General features: G+C 41.4%; 3 protein-coding genes across 3 annotated transcripts in view; 1 reads left to right on the top strand and 2 right to left on the bottom strand.

The window, feature by feature from the left end:
- LOC127618533 (CXXC-type zinc finger protein 4-like) overlaps positions 1 to 25,519 on the top strand; it is an 85,083-nt gene that overhangs the window by 41,434 nt on the left and 18,130 nt on the right. The window lies entirely within an intron of this gene.
- On the bottom strand, positions 2,500 to 10,539 carry toporsb (topoisomerase I binding, arginine/serine-rich b). The gene is made up of 3 exons (XM_052091009.1): positions 10,368 to 10,539; positions 5,709 to 6,695; positions 2,500 to 5,440 (listed from the first exon to the last, which is right to left on the bottom strand). The coding sequence occupies exons 1-3, from the start codon at positions 10,422 to 10,424 to the stop codon at positions 3,605 to 3,607; spliced, it is 2,880 nt and encodes a 959-aa protein (XP_051946969.1). The 5' UTR covers positions 10,425 to 10,539; the 3' UTR covers positions 2,500 to 3,604.
- Positions 19,868 to 25,519, bottom strand: part of LOC127618520 (atrial natriuretic peptide receptor 1-like) — a 23,530-nt gene continuing 17,878 nt past the window's right edge. The window contains exons 18-23 of the mRNA XM_052091010.1: positions 24,199 to 24,286; positions 23,528 to 23,667; positions 23,283 to 23,435; positions 21,229 to 21,327; positions 21,057 to 21,148; positions 19,868 to 20,937 (exon numbers count right to left, since the gene is read on the bottom strand). Coding sequence (XP_051946970.1) covers positions 20,740 to 20,937; positions 21,057 to 21,148; positions 21,229 to 21,327; positions 23,283 to 23,435; positions 23,528 to 23,667; positions 24,199 to 24,286 — 770 coding nt within the window. The 3' untranslated portion in view covers positions 19,868 to 20,739. The remainder of the gene's footprint in view (positions 20,938 to 21,056; positions 21,149 to 21,228; positions 21,328 to 23,282; positions 23,436 to 23,527; positions 23,668 to 24,198; positions 24,287 to 25,519) is intronic.

Below are 25,519 nucleotides of genomic sequence, written 5' to 3' on the forward strand. Positions count from 1 at the left end.
TGGCCTGAAACGCCCCTTTCTTCTCATTGGTCAACCTGCACCGTCGTCTGTTCTTCCTCAATGCTGTGATACAGAATAAAAGTCCCCTGCTGTTTAGTTGTTCAGATGAATTCATCTCAGTTAATATTAAATTCTTCACCATTTATTTTCTAAAACTTAAACTTAAAGAGTCGTAAAATTGAAAGACCGATTGCAGAGTGGAGGACGATGTCATCTCAATTCACAAATCACGAAGAATAACATGCTACATACATGTCTACGACAGCGCATAGCGTGTTTTTTTACTTTTAAAATGGGTGTGATGAGGGGGGCTGGAGTCGTGCGTTTGAATCCAGGTCGTGCTGAGTGACTCCAGTCAGGTCTCCATAGCAACCAAATTGGCCGGTTGCTAGGGAGGGTAGAGTCACATGGGGTAACCTCCTCGTGGTGGTGATTAGTGGTTCTCTCAATGGGGCGTGTGGTGAGTTGTGTGTGGATCGTGGAGAGTAGCATGAGCCTCCACATGCTGTGAGTCTCCGCGGTGTCATGCACAACGAGTCACGTGATCAGATGCGCAGATATAGATTCAATCAAATTAAAAGCTTCTTACAATGCTTAAAGGATAAGAGTAAAAATAACATTACTTAAAGGAATATTCTGGGTTCAATACAAGTTCAATCAACAGCATTTGTGACAATGTTGATTACCACAAAACTTAATTGAGACTCGTCCTGCCTTTTCTTAACAACAAAAAAAGCACAAATCTAAGTAACAGCGAGACACTTGCAATGGAAGTGAACGTGGACCATTTTCAGAGGGTTTCAAGGCACAAATGTGAAGCTTATAATATTATAAAATCACTTACATGAACTCTTATTAAAACTAATGTATTATTTCAGATGTAAAGTTGTTTAAATCAGCGTTTACTGGGATTACTGGTGTTACTGCACTACATCGTCATGGCAACAGAGTTGTATAATTGTCTATATCTTCACACAGATGTGGTCAGTGCGTGATTTAATGACAGTAAAATCATGTTCACACACATATTGTTCATGTCTTGTGTCTATACTGTTGAAACAGTATTTTAATGTGTACAGATTAAACCCCATTGACTTGCATTGGAAGTGTCTCTTTGAAACACACATTTGTGCTTATTTAAATAATTGTATTTTTTTGTGGTGATCAATATTATGCCACAAATGCTGTTGATTGAGCTTCACTTTTATTGAACCTGGAATATTCCTTTAAAGATAAATTCACAATGAACGTGTACACACTGACAGCGATTTGCAGTAACAGAGCAGATGGAAACCACTTACATCGCGACGCCAGAAACCGTTGGTGATGCGACAAAGTTGAGCCGGAGATGAAATGGATGAAAGTTGGTTACTGTAATCGAGTAGGAACATGTTCGACCTCCTGCAATCGCTGTCAGTGTGAACGCACCTTTAACGGGAATGGCGGTTTCCCCCTGTCAGTATGAACGCCTCTGAAAATAGGATTCATCTCATAGGATTGTTGCTTGATCACGTCATACCTGTGAGTGCAGGGCACATTTTTCAAAAATGTTTTATCCACTTTTCTCCCCAATTTGGAACGCCCAATTCTCATTACTTAGTAGGTCCTCTTGGTGGCTCGCCTCAATCCGGGTGGCGGAGGACGAGTCTCAGTTGCGTCCGCTTCTGACACCGTCAATCCGCGCATCTGATCACGTGACTCGTTGTGCATGACACCGCGGAGACTCACAGCATGTGGAGGCTCATGCTACTCTCCACGATCCACACACAACTCACCACACGCCCCATTGAGAGAACCACTAATCACCACCACGAGGAGGTTACCCCATGTGACTCTACCCTCCCTAGCAACCGGGCCAATTTGGTTGCTAAGGAGACTTGGCTGGAGTCACTCAGCATCCCTTGGATTCGAACTCGTGACTCCAGGTCTGATAGTCATCATCAATACTCGCTGAGATACCCAGAACCCCAATGGGCGTATGGGTCTTGATCATGTTTACCATTGTGATAAAGGAAATACACTCACTTAGCACGTTAATAGGAACACCCACACACCTACTTATTCATGGCATTATCTAATCAGCCAATCATGTTGGCTGGCCAGCAATGCAATGCATACAATAATGCAGATACAGGTCAGGAACTTCAGTTAAGGTTCACATCAACCATAAGAATGGGGGGAAATGTGATCTTAGTGACTTCGACGGTGACATGATCAGGCTGGTTTGAGTATTTCTGGGATTTTCACACACAAGAGTCTCTAGAATTGACTCATAATGGTGCCAAAAACCAAAAAACATCCAGTGAGCGTCAGTTCTGTGGATGGAAACGCCTTGTTGATGAGAGTGGTCAACAGAGAATGACCAGACTGCTTCGAGCTGACAGAAAGGCTACGGTAACTCAGGTAACTGCTTCCTAAAGTACTCAGTGAGTGTAATTCTACAGTTCATGTAACAATACAAATTAAATCATTTTCAGATAACTGGATGTACATCTATTTTATGAATTTATTGACTGATTGCTGACATGACAAGGCTTGTGTGATCAGAAGACATGACCAGTGAACAATTTCTCCAGGGTGTCTATATTACCACATACGCAAGCACACACGCATACTGCGTACCAGAAGCATGGATGCACTTCACCTGTTCCCTGAGTTTAACAAAGACACAATTCTCCAAAAGGTTAAAAGGGGTTTTTCAAGGGAATGTCAAGATCAGGGGTGTCAAACCCAGTTCCCGGAGGGCCGCAGTCCTGCAGAGCCCTGCTCCAATATGCCTCCTTGTAATCTTCAAGCACTCCTGAAGACCTTGATTAGCTGCTTCAGGTGTTTAATTGGGGTTGGAGCTAAACTCTGCTGGACTGTGGCCCTCCAGGAACTGAGTTTGACGCCCCTGGCCTAGATGGTAATCCTTGTGATGCTGAAACTCTCACAGGGCTGTTTACACAGGACAATTAAGAGCTGACATGTATTGAGAGCATATCCTGAATAAACGACCCCTTAATGCTAGGGTATACCTTGTTTTTCAGCATGCGCTTAATAGGCGCACTATGACTGCTTTGTGACACTCTTATAGCACAGTCAACGACATACTGTAACAAAGAAATTTGCATCATACACACTGTGCGCAAGACATCCTGGCATGTGAATAACCAAATTATACTTTGGCCTTTAGGATGGAAGTTGGGGTAAATCTTGCATGAGTTTAGCAGCATGAGCGTTACCATCTAGACAAGACCATTGTTGGGTTTTTGTTGTTTTAAGAGCAGGCTGTGGCACAGTGAGTAAGCACCAGGTTCGAGGCTGAGGAAAACTATAAATACAACATTAATAATAATAATAATAACATTGCAAATGACAAAAAAAAATGTCTTAAGCAATCTTTGAGTCTATAAAAAGCAACACAAGTTTCTGGCTAAGCATTCAGACAAGCATAATTACAGTGTGGCTGGAACCAGTCCATGAGTTTGAGTTCTAGCAAGCAGTGTTGGCCTCTTGTCCGTGCCCTTGCTTTCTAAGCCATCTGCTTCTCCTCTTATGTTTGATTGGTCCCTTTGAGGGCTAACAGTGTTTTCTTGGAGGCTAAGAGTACTTCCAAGAGGACTCACAAGTGGTTTTGGTCTGCCTCTTGGTTTAATCCCGGTAGAAATTCTTTAAGATCTTGCAAAATAGATTCTAGCAACCCTGTGTCCGACGGTGGGGTCGTCGCCACTGAAACCACCGAGAAAGGGTCTGGCACAGACTCCAAGAGGTTATCTGCATGCAAACTGTTGGTGTCTGTATTCTGGGTGCAGTTGAGAGCATCAGAACTGTTATGGTCAACTACATCCACCACACAGTCATCCAGGTCTAGCATATGGTCAGGAGAGACCTGGTCACTGCGGCTTACAGGGATTGAGGACTCTAGAAGAGTATTCGTAGAGGGCAAAGTTGCACCAATACCTTGCTGAGCAGAATCGTCCTTCTGCTCATCATCATCACCACCCGATGCGGTTTTGTCTATAATGTCCATGACACGGTCCAGACAGTCAATGGTACGATCGCTGTCACTGTCAATAGTGATCACCGTAGGTGAACGCTGTTCCCTCCGCCTTTTCCGGTGCCTCTTCTTCCTTCGCTGGTGCCAATGCATGTCAGGCACACTTCGTTCATAGATAATCTCCACACTAGGGCTCCGACTTTGTGGGCATTCCCGGCTGTGCCGTCGTCCTCTGTGTCCTGGCCGTTTTACCTTGGATGTAGTTCCCTCCTTGTGCTGCCGCTGGGCAGCTCGCTCTAAGTGGCGGGTTTTGTACTTGCGTTTGCCGCTGGGTTTGTCCAGGCAGAATCTTTCTAAGTGCAAATCATCACTACTGCTGCTGCTGATGGACCGTCTGCGGCGCTTACGGCAACGTTGCGACTTGCGAGAGCGACGGCGGGGATGGTGGATACCAAGAAAGGAATCCAAGTCAGCAGACCTACGTGTCCTTTTCCTTGTTCTAGTCCTCCCTCGCTCTTTCTCCCAGTCCGAAGGAGATTGCGAGCATCTGTCGCTCACATGTTGTGAGCGCTCTTGGCTCCTGTCGCTGCTCGCGTTGTTTCTGAAGGGTGAGCTTTCGTTTCCACTCCAAATGGACATCGTTGGACTCTGGCCTGACCAGCTCTGGTGTAAAATTGTTTGACTTGGCGAGCGCCCTGGATTGCTTGCGTGCTGCGACCGTTCCAAACCCTTGTCACTCTCCTTGCTGTCCGACCGCCGATGCGAGTCGTCTTGCCTCTTATGACAGCTAAACCCAGAACAATCTTGATTTCCCTGTGAACGTGACCGTGAACCCTCCCTGGATCGATGCTGGTGACGATGCATATGATGCCCACGGGAGGAAGGGGAGTGACTCTCCGTTGCTCTTTCCCTGTTGTGCGAGTCCGAGTGTATATGCTGAGGACTGCATGAGCGAGCAGGGCCTGGAGAGGAGCCAGGGCTTAGGGGGTTCCCATGGGACTGTGACGGGGCCTGCACCTGGGATGTCTCTGATTTTGTTACTGTTGCCATCGCATCTGTGGCGGCGGCCGCCTCCTGCTCCTCTTCAGAAGAATCAGATGAGAGCTGAACAAGCTCGGGTGTCCGCTCGGCCATGGGCTTCACATATCCCACAATCAGGCACTCTTCCTCGTCATCTTCACTCGGTCTGGCTGACACGCTGGCACTCGCGGCAGGGTCAGTCATTTTCATGGTAGTTAGGACTAGGTCTGTGCTTGAGCTTGGCTCCACCCCTTCATCCTGCGATAGGCTGGAGAAGGGGAAGAGGGTCGAGTAGGAGGGACCAGGCATTTCGTCATCCCACCCAGACTGGCTCAGCAAACTCTCCGCGCCACTTGCAGTGGGAATGGACAGAAGTTCCTGGACAATCGAGGGATTCTCCATGACATTGTCCTCACTGTCATTATTGTCATCATCTTCATCCTAGAAAAGGAAAGACACAATTTGAGCTCAAAATAAAGGAGACAGCATATCGTTGTCTAGTATAAACTGAACCAGAAGAATACTGCATTGAAGTCAACTGCATTTAAGTTTTAACAGCCATTTTCCAGCCTAGATAACCTCAACCAAAAAGGTTGTTTCAGATATGGAGAAAGTTTTTACATTTTAAAAAGATTACAAAGAGAATTAGTTTCTCTAGAATAAAATTTACAGATGACACATTTAAATGTTCCTTTTTTGTGTGTCTCACCTCAGAGATGGCGATTACAGAGTCGTCGGAGCTGCTTCCCTCCTCGTAACTGGGGGCGGGGCAATCGTAGACGGCCTGTTGGTCATACGCCTCCATGCTGAGGGTCGAGCGGGCAAAACTCACCAGCTCATGCAGGAAGTGGTCAGTGCGTGCCAGCAGGAAGGGGCGGAGCTCGTCCCGGATGGCCGATTCCTCCATGTTGTAGTTTGTGATACGTGACATGATGATGTGCTGCACGATGTTCACCAGCGAGCCGTGCGAACCGTACAACACCGTCAGCTCACGTTGCAGCCACGGCAATAGCCGGTGCAAACACGTGGGATTCTGCCGCAAGTACGCGGCCGAAACTTCCCTCTGCCTGCCCGCGTCTCTTGTGTTCCGCACACGTACACCAGTCCTGTAAAGTGCACGCCGGAACGCCACCACATCCTGGTCTCGCAAACGCCTCAGGCTCTGGCTCTGGCCCTCGCCCCGCCCCCGTCGGCGTGCTCTCAGTCGTATCACCATTTGCTCCATGTCTTGGTTGTCTGTAAACGCTGCTGCATCAGTCAAACCGCCAAACATCACGTCATCATCTACTGGAGGGGGAGAGGAGCGGGCTGGCTGTTGCGACCTACGGCTCCGCCTCTCTCTACCTCGGAGCACTCGTGGGCGGAGCACACGTCCAGATGTGCCGTCATTTGGAGCTAAATTCTCCGCTGGCCGCAGGACAAACTCCTTAAAATCGTTTTCACCTTTGACAGAGTGGAATATGGAGTGAAACGGTTGCTTGCAGAGCGGACACTCCGCTTTGTTCTTAGACCACTCTTGGATGCAGCGGAAACAGAAGCGGTGCAGGCAGCGGTCCAGCGATGCCATGTTTTTGAAGCCGTCGAGACAGATGGGGCATTTGGAGTCTGGAGAAGCATTAGCCAATAAACGCTGAGAAGATTTGCCACAACTGTCTTTCTTCTTCACACGCAACTTCATCTTAGAGGGCGCCATAATCTACAACACACACAAAACATTGTCACTTTAACTATTGGTTATAGTTAGGGTGTGTGATTTGAACAAACCCCTACGACGGCTTGTTGAGGAACGCTGTGCTTTTACGGTTCTAAGTGTTAGACTTAAGCCCAAAGTATACTTCGGTCAGACAGGACACACAACGAAAACATCATCATCAGCAGAGTACGCGAGCACTAATTAGTGGGTCCAAGCTGGCAACACTTACATTTTGAGCCATTGCTGTCAAGAAGAAGCGCTAAAAGAAGATGTAATCGTCGCTAAACATCAGGAGATAAAGGTAAAAACAACAACAGTGGATGTGGAAGTAAAGAACGCGTATGTGAGGAGGTCTGCAGATACTTGCATATATGATACCTGAGTCTGAAGGACATTTAAAGACATCTTTATGGGTCTAAACTCCTGATGCGAAGTCAGTCTCATAGCAGTCGTAGCGCTCATGCACCAAACCTCCTGCGTAGGCGCACACAGTTATGTGGAGTATTCTTTGACAGGTTTGTGTTCGAATATACGCAGACACTAAGCGTTTATGTTCAAATGGAAGTATAGCTAGGTCGATGGGCCGCATCTTAAGACAGACTGGATTATGACGAAATTAACGTCTCGCATATTTGCAACGCAGAAGTGCAAAGTATTCTTTGGCTTTTATCTGCATGCCGAGTTTGAGCTTTAAGAAATATTCCGGGTTCAATACAAGTGAAGCTCAATAAGCAGCATTTGTGGCATAATGTTGGTTACCACAATAATAATATTGACTCATCCGCCTTTTCTTTAAAAATGCAAATATGGAGGTTACAGTGAAGCACTTACAATGGAAGTCAATGGGGCCAATTTTTGGAAGGTTTAAAGGCGGAAATTGTAATTTTATAAATGCAATTACATTTATTTACATCAATTACATCTTTAATGCGGTTATATTTAATGCGTTACGTCTTTAATGCAGTTATATTTAATGCGTTACGTCTTTAATGCAGTTATATTTAATGCGTTACAGCTTTAATGCGGTTATATTTAATGCGTTACGACTTTAATGCAGTTATATTTAATGCGTTACAGCTTTAATGCGGTTATATTTAATGCGTTACGTCTTTAATGCAGTTATATTTAATGCGTTACGTCTTTAATGCGGTTATATTTAATGCGTTACAGCTTTAATGTGGTTATATTTAATGCGTTACGACTTTAATGCGGTTATATTTGATGCGTTACAGCATTAATGAATTTATATTTAATGCGTTGCATCTTTAACGCTGTTATATTTAATGCGTTGCATCTTTAGCGCAGTTATATTTAATGCGTCGCATCTTTAGCGCAGTTATATTTAATGCGTCGCATCTTTAGCGCAGTTATATTTAATGCGTCGCATCTTTAACGCAGTTAAATTTAATGCGTTGCATCTTTAACATGGTTATATTTAATGCGTTGCAACTTTAATGCAGATATATTTAATGCATTGCATCTTTAATGCAGATATATTTAATGCGTTACGACTTTAATGCAGTTATACTTAATGCGTTATGACTTTAATGCAGTTATATTTAATGCGTTACAGCTTTAATGCAGTTATATTTAATGCGTTATGACTTTAATGCAGTTATATTTAATGCGTTACGACTTTAATGCAGTTATATTTAATGCGTTACATCTTTAATACAGTTATATTTAATGCGTATCATCTTTAATGCAGATATATTTAATGCGTTACGACTTTAATGCAGTTATATTTAATGCGTTATGACTTTAATGCAGTTATATTTAATGCGTTACAGCTTTAATGCAGTTATATTTAATGCGTTATGACTTTAATGCAGTTATATTTAATGCGTTACGACTTTAATGCAGTTATATTTAATGCGTTACATCTTTAATACAGTTATATTTAATGCGTATCATCTTTAATGCAGTTATATTTAATGCGTTACAGCTTTAATGCAGTTATATTTAATGCGGTTATAGTTAATGCTTTATAGCTTTAATGTGGTTATATTTAATGCGTTGCATTTTTAATGCAGATATATTTAATGCGTTTCATCTTTAATGCAGATATATTTAATGCGATACGTCTTTAATGCAGTTATATTTAATGCGTTGGATCTTTAATGCAGTTATATTTAATGCGTTACATCTTTAATGCAGTTATATTTAATGCGTTGGATCTTTAATGCAGTTATATTTAATGCGTTGGATCTTTAATGCAGTTATATTTAATGCGTTACATCTTTAATGCAGTTATATTTAATGCGTTGGATCTTTAATGCAGTTATATTTAATGCGTTACATCTTTAATGCGGTTATATTTAATGCGTTACATCTTTAAACTCTTAAATGGTAATTTCTCCGTGCGGTCAGCGCCTCTTCTATGAGTTGCGTGAATGTCCCGATCTAAGGGGGAGAGACTGAAACTGCACCGGATGATGCACACTCCGTCATGGGACACTCATCCCTCGAGCGCACACGCTTAATGCAGCTAGATTATAACATGACTGCTCGTGACTAATTTAATTATAAAATAAGTGTCACAGTGCATTTCTTATTGTGCAGAAGATTGTCAATACGCAGCTTCATTAATATGAGAGAGTTTAAGTTAAAGATGGACTGAAGTGAACAGAACGGTGAGAGTGTCTTCACTCCATTATACATGCCAACACAATATGTTTATGATTTGTTTTGGCTTGTTTTCCCATATAAATATATAAAACTCCTTTAAAACAATGTACATTTACTTTAGCAGCTATACTGCAGAAAAAAAATTGTTATCTGAGAATGTTGAATATAATATACAAAATATGAATATTTTTAAATATCTAAAAATTATTTAAATAAAGATGAATTCGCCCGAGAAGCAGCATATCAGATATTTATACTTGCTTTTAGAGAATAGATATAATAGTATAGTTTCTCTTATATTATAAATACACTTATATTTAAGATACATTCTGATAAAGTCTAAATATCTGATAAGTTGCTTCTCAAGTAAATGTTTCTTGTTTTAAGGGATTTTTAGACAATTTTAAAATGGAAAATAAGACAGAAACTCTTGATAATAGTTTTTTGGAAGGGATTTTTTTACTGAATTAAACTTAATAAAAAGTATTTTTCCCTTTAATTTTTACTAGTCGACTTGAACTTTTGCACGCCAATGTTTACAGTATTTATGACAAGAGAATATTTTGTTATTATTTTAGGACTATAAAGTACAAACAAGTAGGATAGTAAAATAAGAGGCACTTTTTCTTGAAGTACCTCGGAGTTAAACGTCAATAACACGGAATATGACATTATTACCATCTGACGCCATTATTATTGTTGTTTTGTAAGGGTTAATATGACATTCCGTGTGTTTAATGTTTAATAAGAGTGACTGAAGACATTATTGACGTCACCAGGTCATGTACACACGTAATACTAGCTCACAACCGACTACAACGATCAATTAATACGATCAAATAAACAAATATCTTGTGACATTTCGAAAATAAACCGCTTTACTGCAGTCCGTGGTTATTTCTCGATGATTCTGGCAGATAATTGTCTTTCCAGGCCTGACGATTCAAAAAGGGTGTTATAAATATTTTGGTATTGATAATATATCGATACACCAATGAAAGATTATTAAATACGCAGAAAGAGAGAGTTTTTAACACACAATCTTACCTGATCAGAGCTGCAAAAACCCTGTAAATCATCCAAACACCACGCAGAAACGTTCATAAACACATCTATAACACACCAGCGTCCTTTTCATCCCGATACAAACTTAAAATAAACATTAAATACCAATGAAAGTGGTGCAGTTTCGCACTGCAGTTACAACATACACAGCAGCTCGCCGCTTCCGGAAGACGACGTGCGCATGCGCGCCTCTTACGGATCGGAGTGGGATTACACCAGCGGCAGCTGATGTGAGCGTCACAGTGGCCTATGTCCCCTACTACTCACTACAAAGGGGGAAAGGGGGTACTCTGAAGGGAGCAGGGCAGTACTGTCTCGTCCCACACCAAGACATGTGCTTGAATGGGAATGAAACATTTTAATTGCAGATACATTCATGCTTATTGCTGTTAGGATTGTTGGAAAGAATAAAACATTTTCATAAAATATAGCCTTTTTGTGTATTTAATGTACATTTTCTTAAAAAAAAAAAGTAACAAACATAATATAAATAACTAACATACAGGTATATCAACAAAATATCTATTCAAACATCAAATAATCCATATTCAGAAAAAGGCTGTAGTTAATAAAAAGGTTGAAATACAAATAGACACAACCAAAGTCAATTCAAAACATTAAATTGTTTATAATATTGAAAGAGACAGCACTTTTGGTTTTCGTATACCCTTGTGTGACCTTCGGGACATTTTTGTCTTTTTCGTTTTGATTTTTTCATTCATTTTGGCTGTTAATGCCATCGGCATACATGTTGCCAAAGGTGTGTATTTTTGGGGGAATTTTGATATTTCAGCCTCAGTTCCTATAATACATCTATAATACATCTATAATACATCTATAATACATCTATAATACATCTATAATACACCGTGTTCAAATGTCCCCATTGAAACACATTAAAACAGCAATATTTGACCCCAGTGCCATTAATGCATAAAATCATGAATTCTATGATATTACACTTTCACTCTGGAGCTCTGGCTTCAACATTTACATTATATTTTCCACCAGATGGCGCCATTTTCCTCATGTTTAACCTGTGGAGCAAATACAAGCTTTTCCCCTATTCTCTGTTTACTGTATTATAGAGACCTGCAGGACAACTGAATACATGATGCAGATACAAGTGTGTGTGTGTGTGTGTGTGTGTGTGTGTGTGTGTGTGTGTGTGTGTGTGTGTGTGTGTGTGTGTGTGTGTGTGTGTGTGTGTGTGTGTGTGTTCTCTGTTTACTGTATTATAGAGACCTGCAGGACAACTGAACACATGATGCAGCTAACATTGTGTGTGTGTGTGTGTGTGTGTGTGTGTGTGTGTGACAGTGTGTGTGTGTGTGTGTGACAGTGTGTGTGTGTGTGTGTGTGTGCGTGTATATGTGTGTGTGTGACAGTGTGTGTGTGACAGCGTGTGTGTGTGTGTGAGTGTGTGACAGTGTGTGTGTGTGTGTGTGTGTGTGTGTGTGTGTGTGTGCGTGTATATGTGTGTGTGTGTGACAGTGTGTGTGTGTGTGCGCGAGTGTGTGTGTGCGTGTATATGTGTGTGTGTGACAGTGTGTGTGTGTGTATATGTGTGTGTGTGACAGTGTGTGTGTGTGTGTGTGTGTGTGTGTGTGTGTGTGTGTGCGTGTATATGTGTGTGTGTGTGACAGTGTGTGTGTGTGTGTGTGTGTGTGTGTGTAAAAAACAAAAGTGGCATTATGTAAACAAACTTGGATTTAAAGGGTTAAAATCCTGAAAATTAATGAATATTTGGTTATGACTGATGTTGGTTAAAAAAATTTACTATTTGAAAGTTGAAAATAACATTAATATATAATATTACTACGCCAGTTTTTTGATGCGGACATTTTGTCCTCTATGAACCTCTGAGTAACGTTTTTAAATTGATGCACAAGTCAATTTAATACATTGTCCTTAATCCTACCACTAAATAATACCCTAATCATAACTTTAGTAACAGCGAAAGAGACTCTCGCGAGACTTAGGCTGCCGAGGTGTTACCTTCTAGACACAGCCGTCGACTGCCGTGTTACGACAGTAAACCACCGTTTGCGGCTCCATCCAAATGAACGGAGAGAGCCGTAAAATGATACCTACATGTCGCAAAATTTTCAGTGACTTCTCTTATAAAACAGCGATTATATTATAATCTCCAAACATAGTTTGGATTTTTTATGTAAAGTATGTTGCTTTAATGTAAAGCACAGGTGGTCAGTTCATTAAGTGATGAGCTGGTTCCTCACAAAAGCAGTTTGTTTGGCATACTAAAGCATCTCCTCCATTGACATCCACCCATAGTACCATACCAGACTTTTATTTAAAGATAAGCGCAAATATTTAAAGGTGCACTCAGTAATTTCGTTCTCACCTCTCATTAAAAGGAAGAATCCAGTCACTGTTTTATTCTACATGTTTAGATCACATGACCAGCTGAATGCTACTCGTTTAATCACTTTCCATAGTGGATTCAATGTTTTTATCACTTAAAGTACCATGTAAATACAGTAATATGCTAATATGGTTTATGTTATTCAGTGGCATTGTTACATCTAATAAATCTTCTTTAGATATGACACTATCATGATGACTATATTTGTCAGTAGATCTTTTTATTATGAATATTGTTATTTACGCAAATATTTATAAACATATGTTGATTGTTTTTTTATTTTTATAAATGAACGACAGCATCTTTTGTCTCTGGTGGTGTTGTCCTGGGGTTTCTTCATCTGCGGCACATGAATAACCTAAAGTTAGTGCTAGACTCATTATTTTGGTAATATGACCCTGACCGCTAAGAGAGAGGTATGGTTGAGATGAGTTGACAATCTGTAACACTGCAACTTTTGACATCACTGACTCATCCTCATGTCGTTCCATACCTGTATGACTGTACGTCTTCTGTGCAACACTGACAGAGATGTGAGGCAGAATTATAGTCTCAGTCACCATTCACATTCATTGCCTTTTTTATTTCGTCCTACAAGGACTTTTGTGTTCCACGAAAGAATGAAAGACACACATGTTTGAACAACTTGAGGATGAGTAAATAATGAGACATTTCTCATTTCGGGTATGTTAGTATGTGTTTGTTATTTATTGGTGCCGTTTGTGTTGAATGAAATGCAATAAATAAAAAGAGAATACAAGACACGTCTCCTCAAGTTATATCAAATGTTTGATTCTTACGGTCAAATCTTGTGGAAAGGAATCGAAAGTCAAAGAAACTGCTGGAGGGATTATATCAGGGATACAAACCTGTCTTTTCTGAACCTTATATAACATCGTTTGGTCACACATACACATACAGACATACACAGACATACTCACACTCACACATACACACACATACACACACATACACACACACACATACACACACATACACACACATACACACACACACACACTCACACATACACACACATACACACACACACATACACACACATACACACACATACACACACACACATATACACACACACACGTTGAATCGGGATCGTCTGCTGTGAGTTATGACATGTCATTGCATTCTACAAATTGAGACTTTTCTAACGAATTAAAAAACAATAGTTTTAAAAACACATGTTCAATAAACCTTAATTATTAAAAAAGAAGTTCTAATGTGATACCTTGAGATAAAATATGAGAGATTTATGAACAATCTTAGAGCAGAACCAGCAGAAACTATCAGAGAATACTCTGGCATCACATCTCATACAGGATTTCTGAAGATACATGTCTGGCAAACGCAGCTGCTGATATTTTACCCAAACGATGAGCATCTCCAGCAGGTGATCTCAGGACGCTTTCATCTCTCTGTGTGATGCTAATGAAATGATTGAGCGAACGGCTCTTTTGTGTTCATTCGGTGCACACGCATTTCATTAGCGAGCTCTTGAGACCAGAGGCTTCAGATCCTCTCTTCTACACCGAGAGGACATGACTGAGACACACAACAGGGTGCGAATGCTCAGATAATAATGCTGTTGCAAGCCCTTTTCATCAGGTGCAGGATATAATATCAACATTATATGTTCACTAGTAAAAGCTGTCATTTGTATATCTATAATTGCATTCTCACAGCTGTGCATGTGTGCTATCAGGGTAGAGTTCTGCCCATTAGTCTGATTTCGGTTTGCATGTAAACACCTTATCGGCTAATTCAATGCATGCACAAAACATGCTAATTGTTTGATATCAGTTAGATTTGGTTTTCACAAGTAGCAATGCATTTACAGATATCAAGAATTGACAGTTTCACTCATGCAAACCTAGAATTGCCACTTTTACGAGTAGTAACTCCATTGCTGATATCAAGAATGAGCATTTTAACTATATCACACTCCATTAAAAATGTCTTACATCGAGTTTCATTTCAGACACTTTTGCTCTCAAAACAGTCCAAACACTCCAAATTGTTCAATGTGATTTAACTGTTGCATAAATGGCGAATCATTCTGGAACGTCCTCCTTTGATTCGTCTACGGACCTCAAACTCTTAAAGAAACAGTTCGACCAAAATGGAACATTCTCTCATCATATACTCACCCACATGCCATCCCCCAAAACAAGTATTTCCCAAATTATCCTCCCTGCCCAGTAGGTGGCGATATGCACGAAGAATGTGAATCGCCAAAAACAAAAGAAGAAGAAAGTGAAAGTGGAGATTTATAGTAAATATTGAACTGTTTCTCACCTACATCTTTCATATCGCTTATGAAGACATGGATTAAACCAACGTAGTCGTATGGATTACTTTTATGATGTCTTTATGAGCATTTTTGGGTGTATAAAGTTCTGGTCACCATTCACTTGCACTATAAAGACCTACAGAGCTGAAATATTCTTAAAAAAAATCTTCATTTGTGTTCTGCAGAAGAAAGAAAGTCACACATCTGGGATGGCATGAGGGTGACTAAATAATGAGAGAATTTCAATTTTTGGGCGAACTGTCCCTTCAAAGAGGGAGATATTGATTAACGGTCGACACATGACAGACATCTCTCTCTCGCTCTCTCCAGAACTCACTTTCATTAACTGGAGAGCAAAACACTTGAATCAACACCTGATGTCGTACTCTCTTATTCGCTCTCTCTCTCCATCTACAGCCATATATGTGTGAGTATGTGTTTGTGCATAATCGTCGAGGGACTACACATTTTTTCATCAGTGCATAAGAATAATTAGTTTTTTATATCCAAGTCACATATTCCATCTGCCACTGACTGCTCAATTGGGAACATTTTAGTTTCAGATCATGCTTTGGTGTGTTTAGAGATGTTGCCGCATATAGAGGAAAGAAAATCATATAGATGGCGCTTTAATACATCCCTTCTACAGGACCCAGCATTTCAACAAACGTTAAAGATAGAAGTTGTTTATGTAGAAACCAATTGGTCCTCTGTGGGTGTGGCATGGGAGGTACTTAAGGCAGTTCTTAGGGGGCGAGTCATACAATATGCCTCATTCATTAAAAGATCAAAGCACATTAATTCATTCATGCTTCCCATGTCGGAGACGCCAGTTTGAGTCCTGTACGGAGCGGGTAGAATAGGAGCATCACAGTGGTGCCGTGACCTGGATGGGAGTGAGGTTTAGGGGGGTGCAACTGTGTGTAAACCTCACTCTATTGACCTCAAGAGGTGCATTAGCGACTGACGCTAGAGGCCATAACCTTTAGCCTTCTTGTTAGCGCACCCGCCTCCCATGCAGGAGTTTCAAAATGGTGCCATGACCTGGATGGGAGTGAGGTTTAGGGGGGTGAGTGCAACGGGAACCAGCTGATAGATAGATGTGCAATGTGTGTAAACCTCACTCACCTGACCTCAAGAGGTGCACTAGCGACAGACGCTAGAAGCCGTAACCTTTAGCCTTCTTATTAGCGCACCCGCCTCCCATGCAGGAGTGTCAAAATGGTGCCGTGACCCGGATGGGAGTGAGGTTTAGGGGGGTGAGTGCAACGGGAACCAGCTGGTAGATAGCTGTGCAGTGTGTGTGTGTAAACCTCACTCTGTTGACCTCAAGAAGTGCACTAGCGACTGACGCTAGAGGCCGTAACCTTTAGCCTTCTTATTAGCGCACCCGCCTCCCATGCAGGAGTGTCAAAATGGTGCCGTGACCCGGATGGGTGTGAGGTTTAGGGGGGTGAGTGCAACGGGAGCCAGCTGGTAGATAGCTGTGCAATGTGTATAAACCTCACTCTCCTGACCTCAAGAAGTGCACTAGCGACTGACGCTAGAGGCCGTAACCTTTAGCCTTCTTATTAGCGCACCCGCCTCCCACGCAGGAGTGTCAAAATGGTGCCGTGACCCGGATGGGTGTGAGGTTTAGGGGGGTGAGTGCAACGGGAGCCAGCTGGTAGATAGCTGTGCAATGTGTGTAAACCTCACTCTCCTGACCCCAAGAGGTGCACTAGCGACTGACGCTAAAGGCCGTAGCCTTTAGCCTCCTTGTTAGCTCACCTGCCTCCCATGCCGGAGATGCTGGTCAGAGTCCTGTTCGGAGGAGCAGGTAGAACAGGTGCGTCACACATACATATTTTGAGTTGGGGGACAAGGCAGGGAAACTACTCGCCAGATACATAAAACAGAGAGAGGTTTTTTCCACCATTCCTTCAGTGAAGTCTTCTGGATGCAATATATTTACCTCTCCTACAGATATGAATAAAGACTTTAAAGAATTCTGTTTCGATCTTTATAGTTCCATGTCTTCCAAAAAGGGTATTAGCAACTTCGTAGAAACATTAAAACTTACTAAATTGATGAATGATCAAAAAGACTTTCTTGACTCAGATATTACTTTGGAGGAGCTTGTTGAGGTAATTAAAGACTTGATGGCCAGATGGTTTTGTGGCAGACGTTTATAGATCTTATGTCACAGAGCTGGCTCCACTTCTGTTAGAGTCATTAATGTAAGATGAACTACCACCAACCATGACGCAAGTCCTGATCAGTCTCATTCTTAAAAAAGATCCAAATTAATGTAAAAGCTATAGTCCAATTTCCCTGATACAGTTAGATGTAAAAATATTGTCTAAAATTCTGGCTAATCGATGAAGCAGAGTAATTACATCTATTATACATATAGATCAAGTGGGGTTTATACATGGTCAGAGTTCTTCCGATGATATTGGGCATTTTATTCATATTATGTGGTCAGTAGCATATCATCAGACCCCGATCGCTGCAATCTAACTTGACGCCGAGAAGGCATTTGATAGGGTGGAATGAGACTATCTTTTTAAGATTTAGGGAATTTACAGGTTTGGGAAAATGTTTATTGGGTGGATTAATTTAGTTTATAAACAACGGCAGTGCAAACTAATGGATTATCTCTTGGTAGGGGAACCCGGCAAGGTTGTCCTCTCTCCCCTTTAGTTCTGTCTAGCAGCCGCAATAAGAAAAGAGGATGATTTTGGTATTGTTGCAGGAAGTGTGGTGCATATTATTGTCTCCGACCCAAGAAGATCTATGCCTACCATACTTCCATAGAATTATTAATCATTTCTCAAAATGTTCAGGATACTGAACTGGTCTAAATCGGAAGCTCTCGGATGCTATAGCCTGATCGCTATAATGTGATTCGCTTTCGGTGGGGCGCGAGGTGAGTTGTGCATGGACGCCGCAGAGAATAGCATGATAAGATGCGCGGATTGACCAAGATTCGTCCTCCGCCACCCGGATTGAGGCGAGTCACTAGGCCACCACGAGGACTTAGAGCGCATTGGGAATTGGACATTCTAAATTGGGGTGAGAAAAGGGGGGACAAATACATGACCTTTATGGAGGGCTCTCAGTGAGGACCATGTGGAGTAACATGTTTGTCGTTGAAATTATAAATCGGTTCCTTTTCTCTCTTTATTTGTTGGTTTTTATATTTTAATTTTGTAAAAAAAAATATTATTTGGTGTACTGTATATAGAGTATGTGTGTGACTCAGACTTGAGCATGGGATGTTGCTGAGGGTTGGGGTGGGGTTTGGGATTGGGAGGGGGATGGGAGATATTGGGGGTTAGAAGGGGATAATTGTTTGATTCTGTTCATGTGCTATATTGTCATTTATTTTATGTAATACATTAAGAATCAATAAAAAACAGGTGCCTGGATATCTCGGCGAGTATTGACGCTGGATATCACACCTGGAGTCGCAAATTTGAATCCAGGGCGTGCTGAGTGACTCCAGTCAGGTCTCCTAAGCAACCAAATTGGCCCGGTTGCTAGGGAGGGTAGAGTCACATGGGGTAACCTCCTCGTGGTGGTGATTAGTGGTTCTCGCTCTCAATGGGACTCAAACTGAGACTTGTCCTCCGCCACCCGGATTGAGGCGAGTAACCGCACCACCACGAGGACCTACTAAGTAGTGGGAATTGGGCACTCCAAATTGGGGAGAAAAGGGGAAACAATCAATGAAAAACTGTTAATCAGAATAAATAAATATCATCAATGCTTCAATATTTACTATCATTACATCTCTCACAGTTTCCAGATGCTACAAACATTGACTGATCAAATGCAGAGAAAATACACAGAGGAGCAGATATTAAAGTGATTATTACAGTCAGTATTTTCACAAACATATTACAGGAAAATATTTCACCATCATGAATGAACTACACCTTACAGAGTCATAAAGGCACGCAGAAAATTTCAGAAAAGAGTGAAATATCACATCTGTCTCAAGCGCTAGACCCTCTTTAGTCAGTCAGAAGACTTTAAAGGTGCTGTAAGAGATTTTAACCATTCCAGAATTGGTGGATTAGCCACGCCCCCTTTTCCAAAACCCAGCATTCCTAAAATACCAAATGAGCTTTATTGAGGCTGACACAAGCAGAAACGGTTGTTAAACACAACAGCAGTGAAATAGCGCCTCTACTGGCGACTGTTATGAACTACACGCCATAAAAATGTCATTAAGCCTCAATAATTCACTGCAGCTGCAACACTATGAGAACATGTCAAATGATTGACAGGTGGAAAGTGTCAATGTCTGTGGTCCACAAACCCATTATTTGTTGGCTGTTTACAGAGACTAGATCTGTCACAGAGATTGGCGAGATATCTCACAACACTTACATTGTATGGACCTACAGACCTGAGATATTATTATGCAACTTAATTCTTAACTGTTATTTTGTAGAGCAGGTTTTAAAATGAGGGGGGCGTGTCTAATTCAGCAGCTTCCAGCACCTTTAACTATGATCTCAAAGTATTGTGATAAGGTGGAGGGAGGGACCGGCCATGACTACGCACGCCCGGCACCCAATCGGGCTAATCGGCCGAAGAGAGGGATAGGTGCGACAAGATGTGGCACTTTGGGAGAGAGCTACAGGCAGCTGCCCTGTGTGTGTTTATGTATGTGTGTCTTTGTGTTTAAGTTTATTAAAACGTTACTTTGATGCTTCGTCCGGTTCCTGCCTCCTCATTTCCATTGAACCCTGATGCATTGATGCTGAAGCCCGGGAAGGATGAGGGATGCGCCGTCGTAGAGTCCTCACCATTAACATCCACCCCAAAGGAGCAGCCGCAGCTGTAACATATTAGATATCTTATACCATCCGCCGGGTAGGCCAGTAGCAAGTCCTCCGTCCCCCGGTGGATGGCCGCGGCTGCTCCTTTGGGGTGGATGGTAGTGGCAAGGACTCGACGACAGCGCATCCCTCCACCTTCCCGGGCTTCGGCACCAGTTTAACAGGGTTCAATGGAAAGGAGGAGGCGGGAACCAGCTGAACAGTCAAAATAATATTTAATTAAACAAAAAGACACAAACATAAACACACACGGCAGCTGCGTATGGCTCTCTCTCTCTAGAACTGCCACATCCCGCTGCACTTATATCTCCCCTCGGCTGATTAGCGCGCTTAGTCACGGCCCGGCCCCGCCCTCCTCCTCGTCACAAGTATTCTCTAATATTCTCTACAACCAGTAAAGACGAGAACTTCACAGATGATACCCTCAGTGATTACAGAAGCCATGTGATCACAAAGGTCTGATACATAGGACACATCAACACGTCTCCAAAGTTATGTGGGGTCTCAATCGAACGCAACAGTCCAGTTTCAGAAGTAAAACTGCCATTCTTTTATCGCTGTAGGCTAATTAATATTAACAATAACTTATAAAGCTTTAAAGACAGATCTACCGTGAGCTCCGAGGATGTTAAAGCTGCTGTTGAAGTCGCCCACGTTATTTAAACTTCAATTGTGTTAAATAGCGAACTTTCTGATAAAGAACTACACTACCCATAATCCTTAAGAGAAATGCACCAATCAGAGAATCACAAACACGTAACTCTACAAGGCGAGATTTCCTATTGCTACAGCGCTATCGGCATGCAGTGCGCTAGTGTTTCGCTGTTAGTTGGGGTCACACAGGAGGTCAGTGTCATTAGAAGTACTGAGGACTCCTGGGATACTGGCGTACTCCTCTGTCTCAAACTCCTGGACCGTTACAGGTCTCTCAGACTCCTGGAGCGTCACTGGTTTCTTTGCCTCTTTATTGGGAGCCGAAGAATGTTTCCCTTCCAGCCAGTAAGTCACCATGTCACCTTTACCCTGACCAGATACAGATGAAAGGAAGTCAAATGGGTTTGGAACAACATGAGGGTGTGTAAATGATGACAGAATGTTAATTTATGGGTGAACTGTCCCTTTAAGAGGAAAGCGTCTCTCACCTTAACCTGCAACACACCTCTGCAGGTGAGCACGTACCCGCCGATCTCCTCCAGCAGGTAGAAAGCACTTGAGCTGCACTGGATCTTCAATGCTACAGAGACATATTTAATGAAGTGATTCATGCAGAGAGAGAGAGAGAGAGAGAGAGAGAGAGACAAAGAGGTTCTGTACCTTCACTGTTTGACTCCATGCGTGACGCAGTGTTGACTGTATCTCCAAACAGACAGTATCGCGGCATCTTAGTTCCCACCACACCTGCTACAACTGGACCTGAACACGCCATCAAAAAGACATTTGGGTCACAGTCCAGACCCAAAGTGACATGAATTGGCAGATACAAATTATCAGCCTATTCTAGCATGATGCATATGTCCATCACTGCCGAAATAGCTTGCCAAATCACTTACTTGCTTTGCGTTTGCCACTATGTCTTTTGTACGTTGCTTGTATTTAGAGGCCAACTATTTATGGATATTTCCTCTACTTTGGGTACTTTTATGTCCCAGGGGTAGATTGTATTTACACAAACAAATCAAGTCCAATTTTGTGTGTCTTCAGATGGAAAATGGAGGAAAAGTCACCAAGTCTTGTTAAAGGAAACCGTATGTATTACACCAGAAAAAGTGATTTCGGTCAAAAACGACCGAACAGTATAAGAAGATTAAAACAAAGACACTTCAACTTTGTTCTTTTTGTTATATGAAGGTCTCATTAAAACAGGTTTTTATCATTTATTTTTAGTACTTTTCAAATGTCTTTTATGCATCGTTTTAGCCTTGTTCAATGTTAAACTGTGTTACATTTTAGACACTATTATAGAAAATAACAGACACCATTTCACTTATAACTTCACAAAACATAAACGTAACATAAAATATCACATACCATTACTTACAGGATGCAAGTAATTTAAAAAGGAGTCCACACACTAGTTAATTGGATGCATAGATCATTATATAATCCACACGCAGCACATAATGTGCTATCTGGCTAAAAACACGTAAGCTTTCCTGGATCAGATGACTTCATCGGACGTAGTGTAGTACGTTGTCCGGTGTCACGGACCGCTGGAACAATTGTATTAGTATTCAGATCGCAGAAACCAGAGGTGGAAGTCATCCAAATATGGGCAGAGAGGATCGTTCACTGTAATTACATTTGGCCACCAGGAGATGGCGCCAAACACACGACACAGACTCAATGATGACTCAAATGACACAGAATGAAACTCATTCTGTGAAATCTCATGACTAAAATCATGTGTGCATGCTATGCAAACCTTTAGTCATTGTTGTGTTTGCATGTGTAATTAGTTCTTATGTACAATTATTATCTTTTATTTGTTTGGAGATGTTTTTGGACACTATGATCAATTATATTTGTAATGTTGGAACTTTTGATTGCTTTGTCGAATCAACACAAACTTTTACTCTGTTATGTTTGACATGATTGGGAACAAAACAAAAGCAGTTTTTTAGAACTACCTTATTAACACCCAGAGATATAAAATGCCAAATAAGAAAAATAAGAAAAATGTAAATATTTGGATCATTTTTAATTTTTATTTTTCACCAGTTTCTTAGACTGAGAGTGTCAGAATTTATTATAAATAAGTATAATTAAATAGATAAATAAAATCAAATAAATCAATTAAATAAATAATCTTTACAATGATATCAAACACTTGACCCTCCTTGTTTTTTTAATTATTTTTATTTATCGATTTATAAGCCTTTAATTTAGGGTATGCCACTGAAACAGGAAGTCTTCACAAACACCCCCAGAGCTCAAAGGGTTAACCAGGTGCATGCTCGAGATGAAATATGAGACAAAACAAAGAAAAATCAAGCGAAATATATATTTATATCAATCAAACTGTAAGAAGTGTGAAAATATGATTTATTTGTGTGTATTTAGGATATAAATATTCTGTCTTCTACTGTATGAAATTAGTCTCAGCAAGACAAAGTAGTCGGCCATTTTTGTTTTAACCAGACTTCCCTTTCTAGAAGTGATAAAAGTGCCCGAACTCAAAGAAACAATCATAAACCGCTTAAAGTTGACGCTTCGTAACACATGACCCAAAAGCTCAAATCTTATTGGTTGGAGAGAGAAAAGAAACAACTGAGGGGATTGCAGGTTTTCATGGCAGCAGAGATTCTGGATTTGGGCTCTTACTGTAAAATAAAAGTGAGTATAATTGCACTTGTGTGTTTAACGAGGACCTGAATGTATTCCAGCGCGGATCTGCAGTTGTGTTTGTGGTCTGTGAGGGATTCTGAAGGTCTTGCAGACAGACACCAGATCCAGAGCCATGCTGGCGATCTCAGACGCGTGAAGAATCCCGTTCTCTTTGGGCACACCAGACACCACCATATCTACACAACACATGAACAAATCTGCATAAAAACTACATCAAAAGTGCAAAGAAGTGTGTGTTTGTGAACTCATGCTACTGTAAGTCACATACATGCATCCCCGATCGTTTCCACTTTATAAACATCATAGTTGTCGATGATCTCGTCAAAGGTGGTGTACAGTTTATTGAGGAAGTCAACAACCTGGTACGGCGTACTGGTGCTGGATAACTGAGTGAAACCCACGATATCACTAAGAACATGAAAAGGAAGATAAAAATACACATAAAGACAGAAAAAACCCTGTTAATCAATTATAGCATCTGATAAAACATAAAGAGCATGTTATCATTTCAGAACTTTCTCCCAATGTTGGAACGCCCAATTCCTGCTACTTAGTAGGTCCTCGTGGTGGCGGACAAGTATCAGTTGCGTCCGCTTCGAGACGTCAATCGGCGCATCTGATCACGTGACTCGTTGTGCATGACACCGCGGAGACTCACAGCATGTGGAGACTCATGCTACTCTCCACGATCCACATACAACTCACCACACGCCCCATTGAGAGAACCACTAATCACCACCACGAGGAGGTTACCCCATGTGACTCTACCCTCCCTAGCAACCGGGCCAATTTGGTTGCTAAGGAGACCTGACTGGAGTCACTCGGCACACCCTGGATTCAAACTCACGACTCCAGGTGTGACAGTCAGCGTCAATACTCGCTAAGATACCCAGACACCCCGAATTAAAGCATGTTGAAGGTATTTTCATGTGTGTTTACCTGAAGAATACAGTGGCACTGACGTAACTCTGTGCTTGTAATTGTTTGCCCTGTCTGAGGTCATCAGCCACCTGTTTGGGCAACATACCTGTAAAACACCATCACAAACAGACACTGAGAATCACATCAAATCAGCATCACTGCTTGTGTTTAAAGGTGCCGTAAGCGATCTTTCATGGAAAGGTATGCAAAACATTTTCTGACTCCCTGAAATCTATGAGTGAAATGAGTGTGTTGTGTCTGTGACGCTCTAAACTCTGTAAACAACAAACATAAATGTGTCTGCGGTCTCTGACGCTTTCCACCTGTCAATCATTTGACATGTTCTCATAGTGTTGCAGCTGCAGTGAATTATTGAGGCTTAATGACATTTTTATGCCGTGTAGTTCATAACAGTTGCCAGTAGAGGCGCTATTTCACTGCTGTTGTGTTTAACAACCGTTTCTCAACAAAGCTCATTGGATATCTTTGGAGGGCGGAGTTATGGAAAGAGGGGGCGTGGCTAATTAAACGTCACAGTCTCGTGTAAATTCTAACTTGGTTACAGCACCTTTAAATACATTTTTTATATGAACACATCACATTTCTAACTGTTCTTAAAAACTTGTTTATTAATACACCAGCCTTCCATAAAGGCATATTATGTAGTTTACTAGACAACATCATTTTGCATTACTGACAATAGAAAAACAAGATGCAGAAGGTAACAATAAACAGATCATTTTTTGATCATGGACGGGTCATTTGGAAAATGAAATTCATAATTCACAAAACAAGAAGTTAAGTTTTTTGTTAAGATGTAACAACAAAATGAACAAACAGTGAAATCATGCAAGCTCATTAATTATGCAAGCACAGCTTGAAAAGTTAAGTAAAATGTACTTATTTTATTTACTAGTGAAATGTATAAATATGACATGGTTTTCTACTTTAGGATCGATACATAATGATTATAACGATAACTAACAATCATGAATTTACTTATAAGCTAGAGCATTAACTTTAACTATTTTAATTAATTACAAATATAGAATTTACTTAATATTTTCAAGTTCACATGGATCTGTGTATCTCAGTGAGTATTGGCGCTGACTATCACCGCTGGAGTCATGAGTTCGAATCAGGGCGTGGTGAGTGACTCCAGTCAGGTCTCCTTAGCAACCAATTTGTCCCGGTTGCTAGGGAGTGTAGAGTCACATGGGGTAACCTCCTCGTGGTCGCTATAATGTGGTTCTCGCTCTCGGTGGGGCGTGTGGTGAGTTGTGCGTGGATGCCGCGGAGAATAGTGTGAAGCCTCCACACGTGCTACGTCTCCGCGGTA

The sequence above is a fragment of the Xyrauchen texanus genome, chromosome 25, assembly GCF_025860055.1.
Source record: "Xyrauchen texanus isolate HMW12.3.18 chromosome 25, RBS_HiC_50CHRs, whole genome shotgun sequence".
NCBI lineage: Eukaryota > Metazoa > Chordata > Actinopteri > Cypriniformes > Catostomidae > Xyrauchen > Xyrauchen texanus.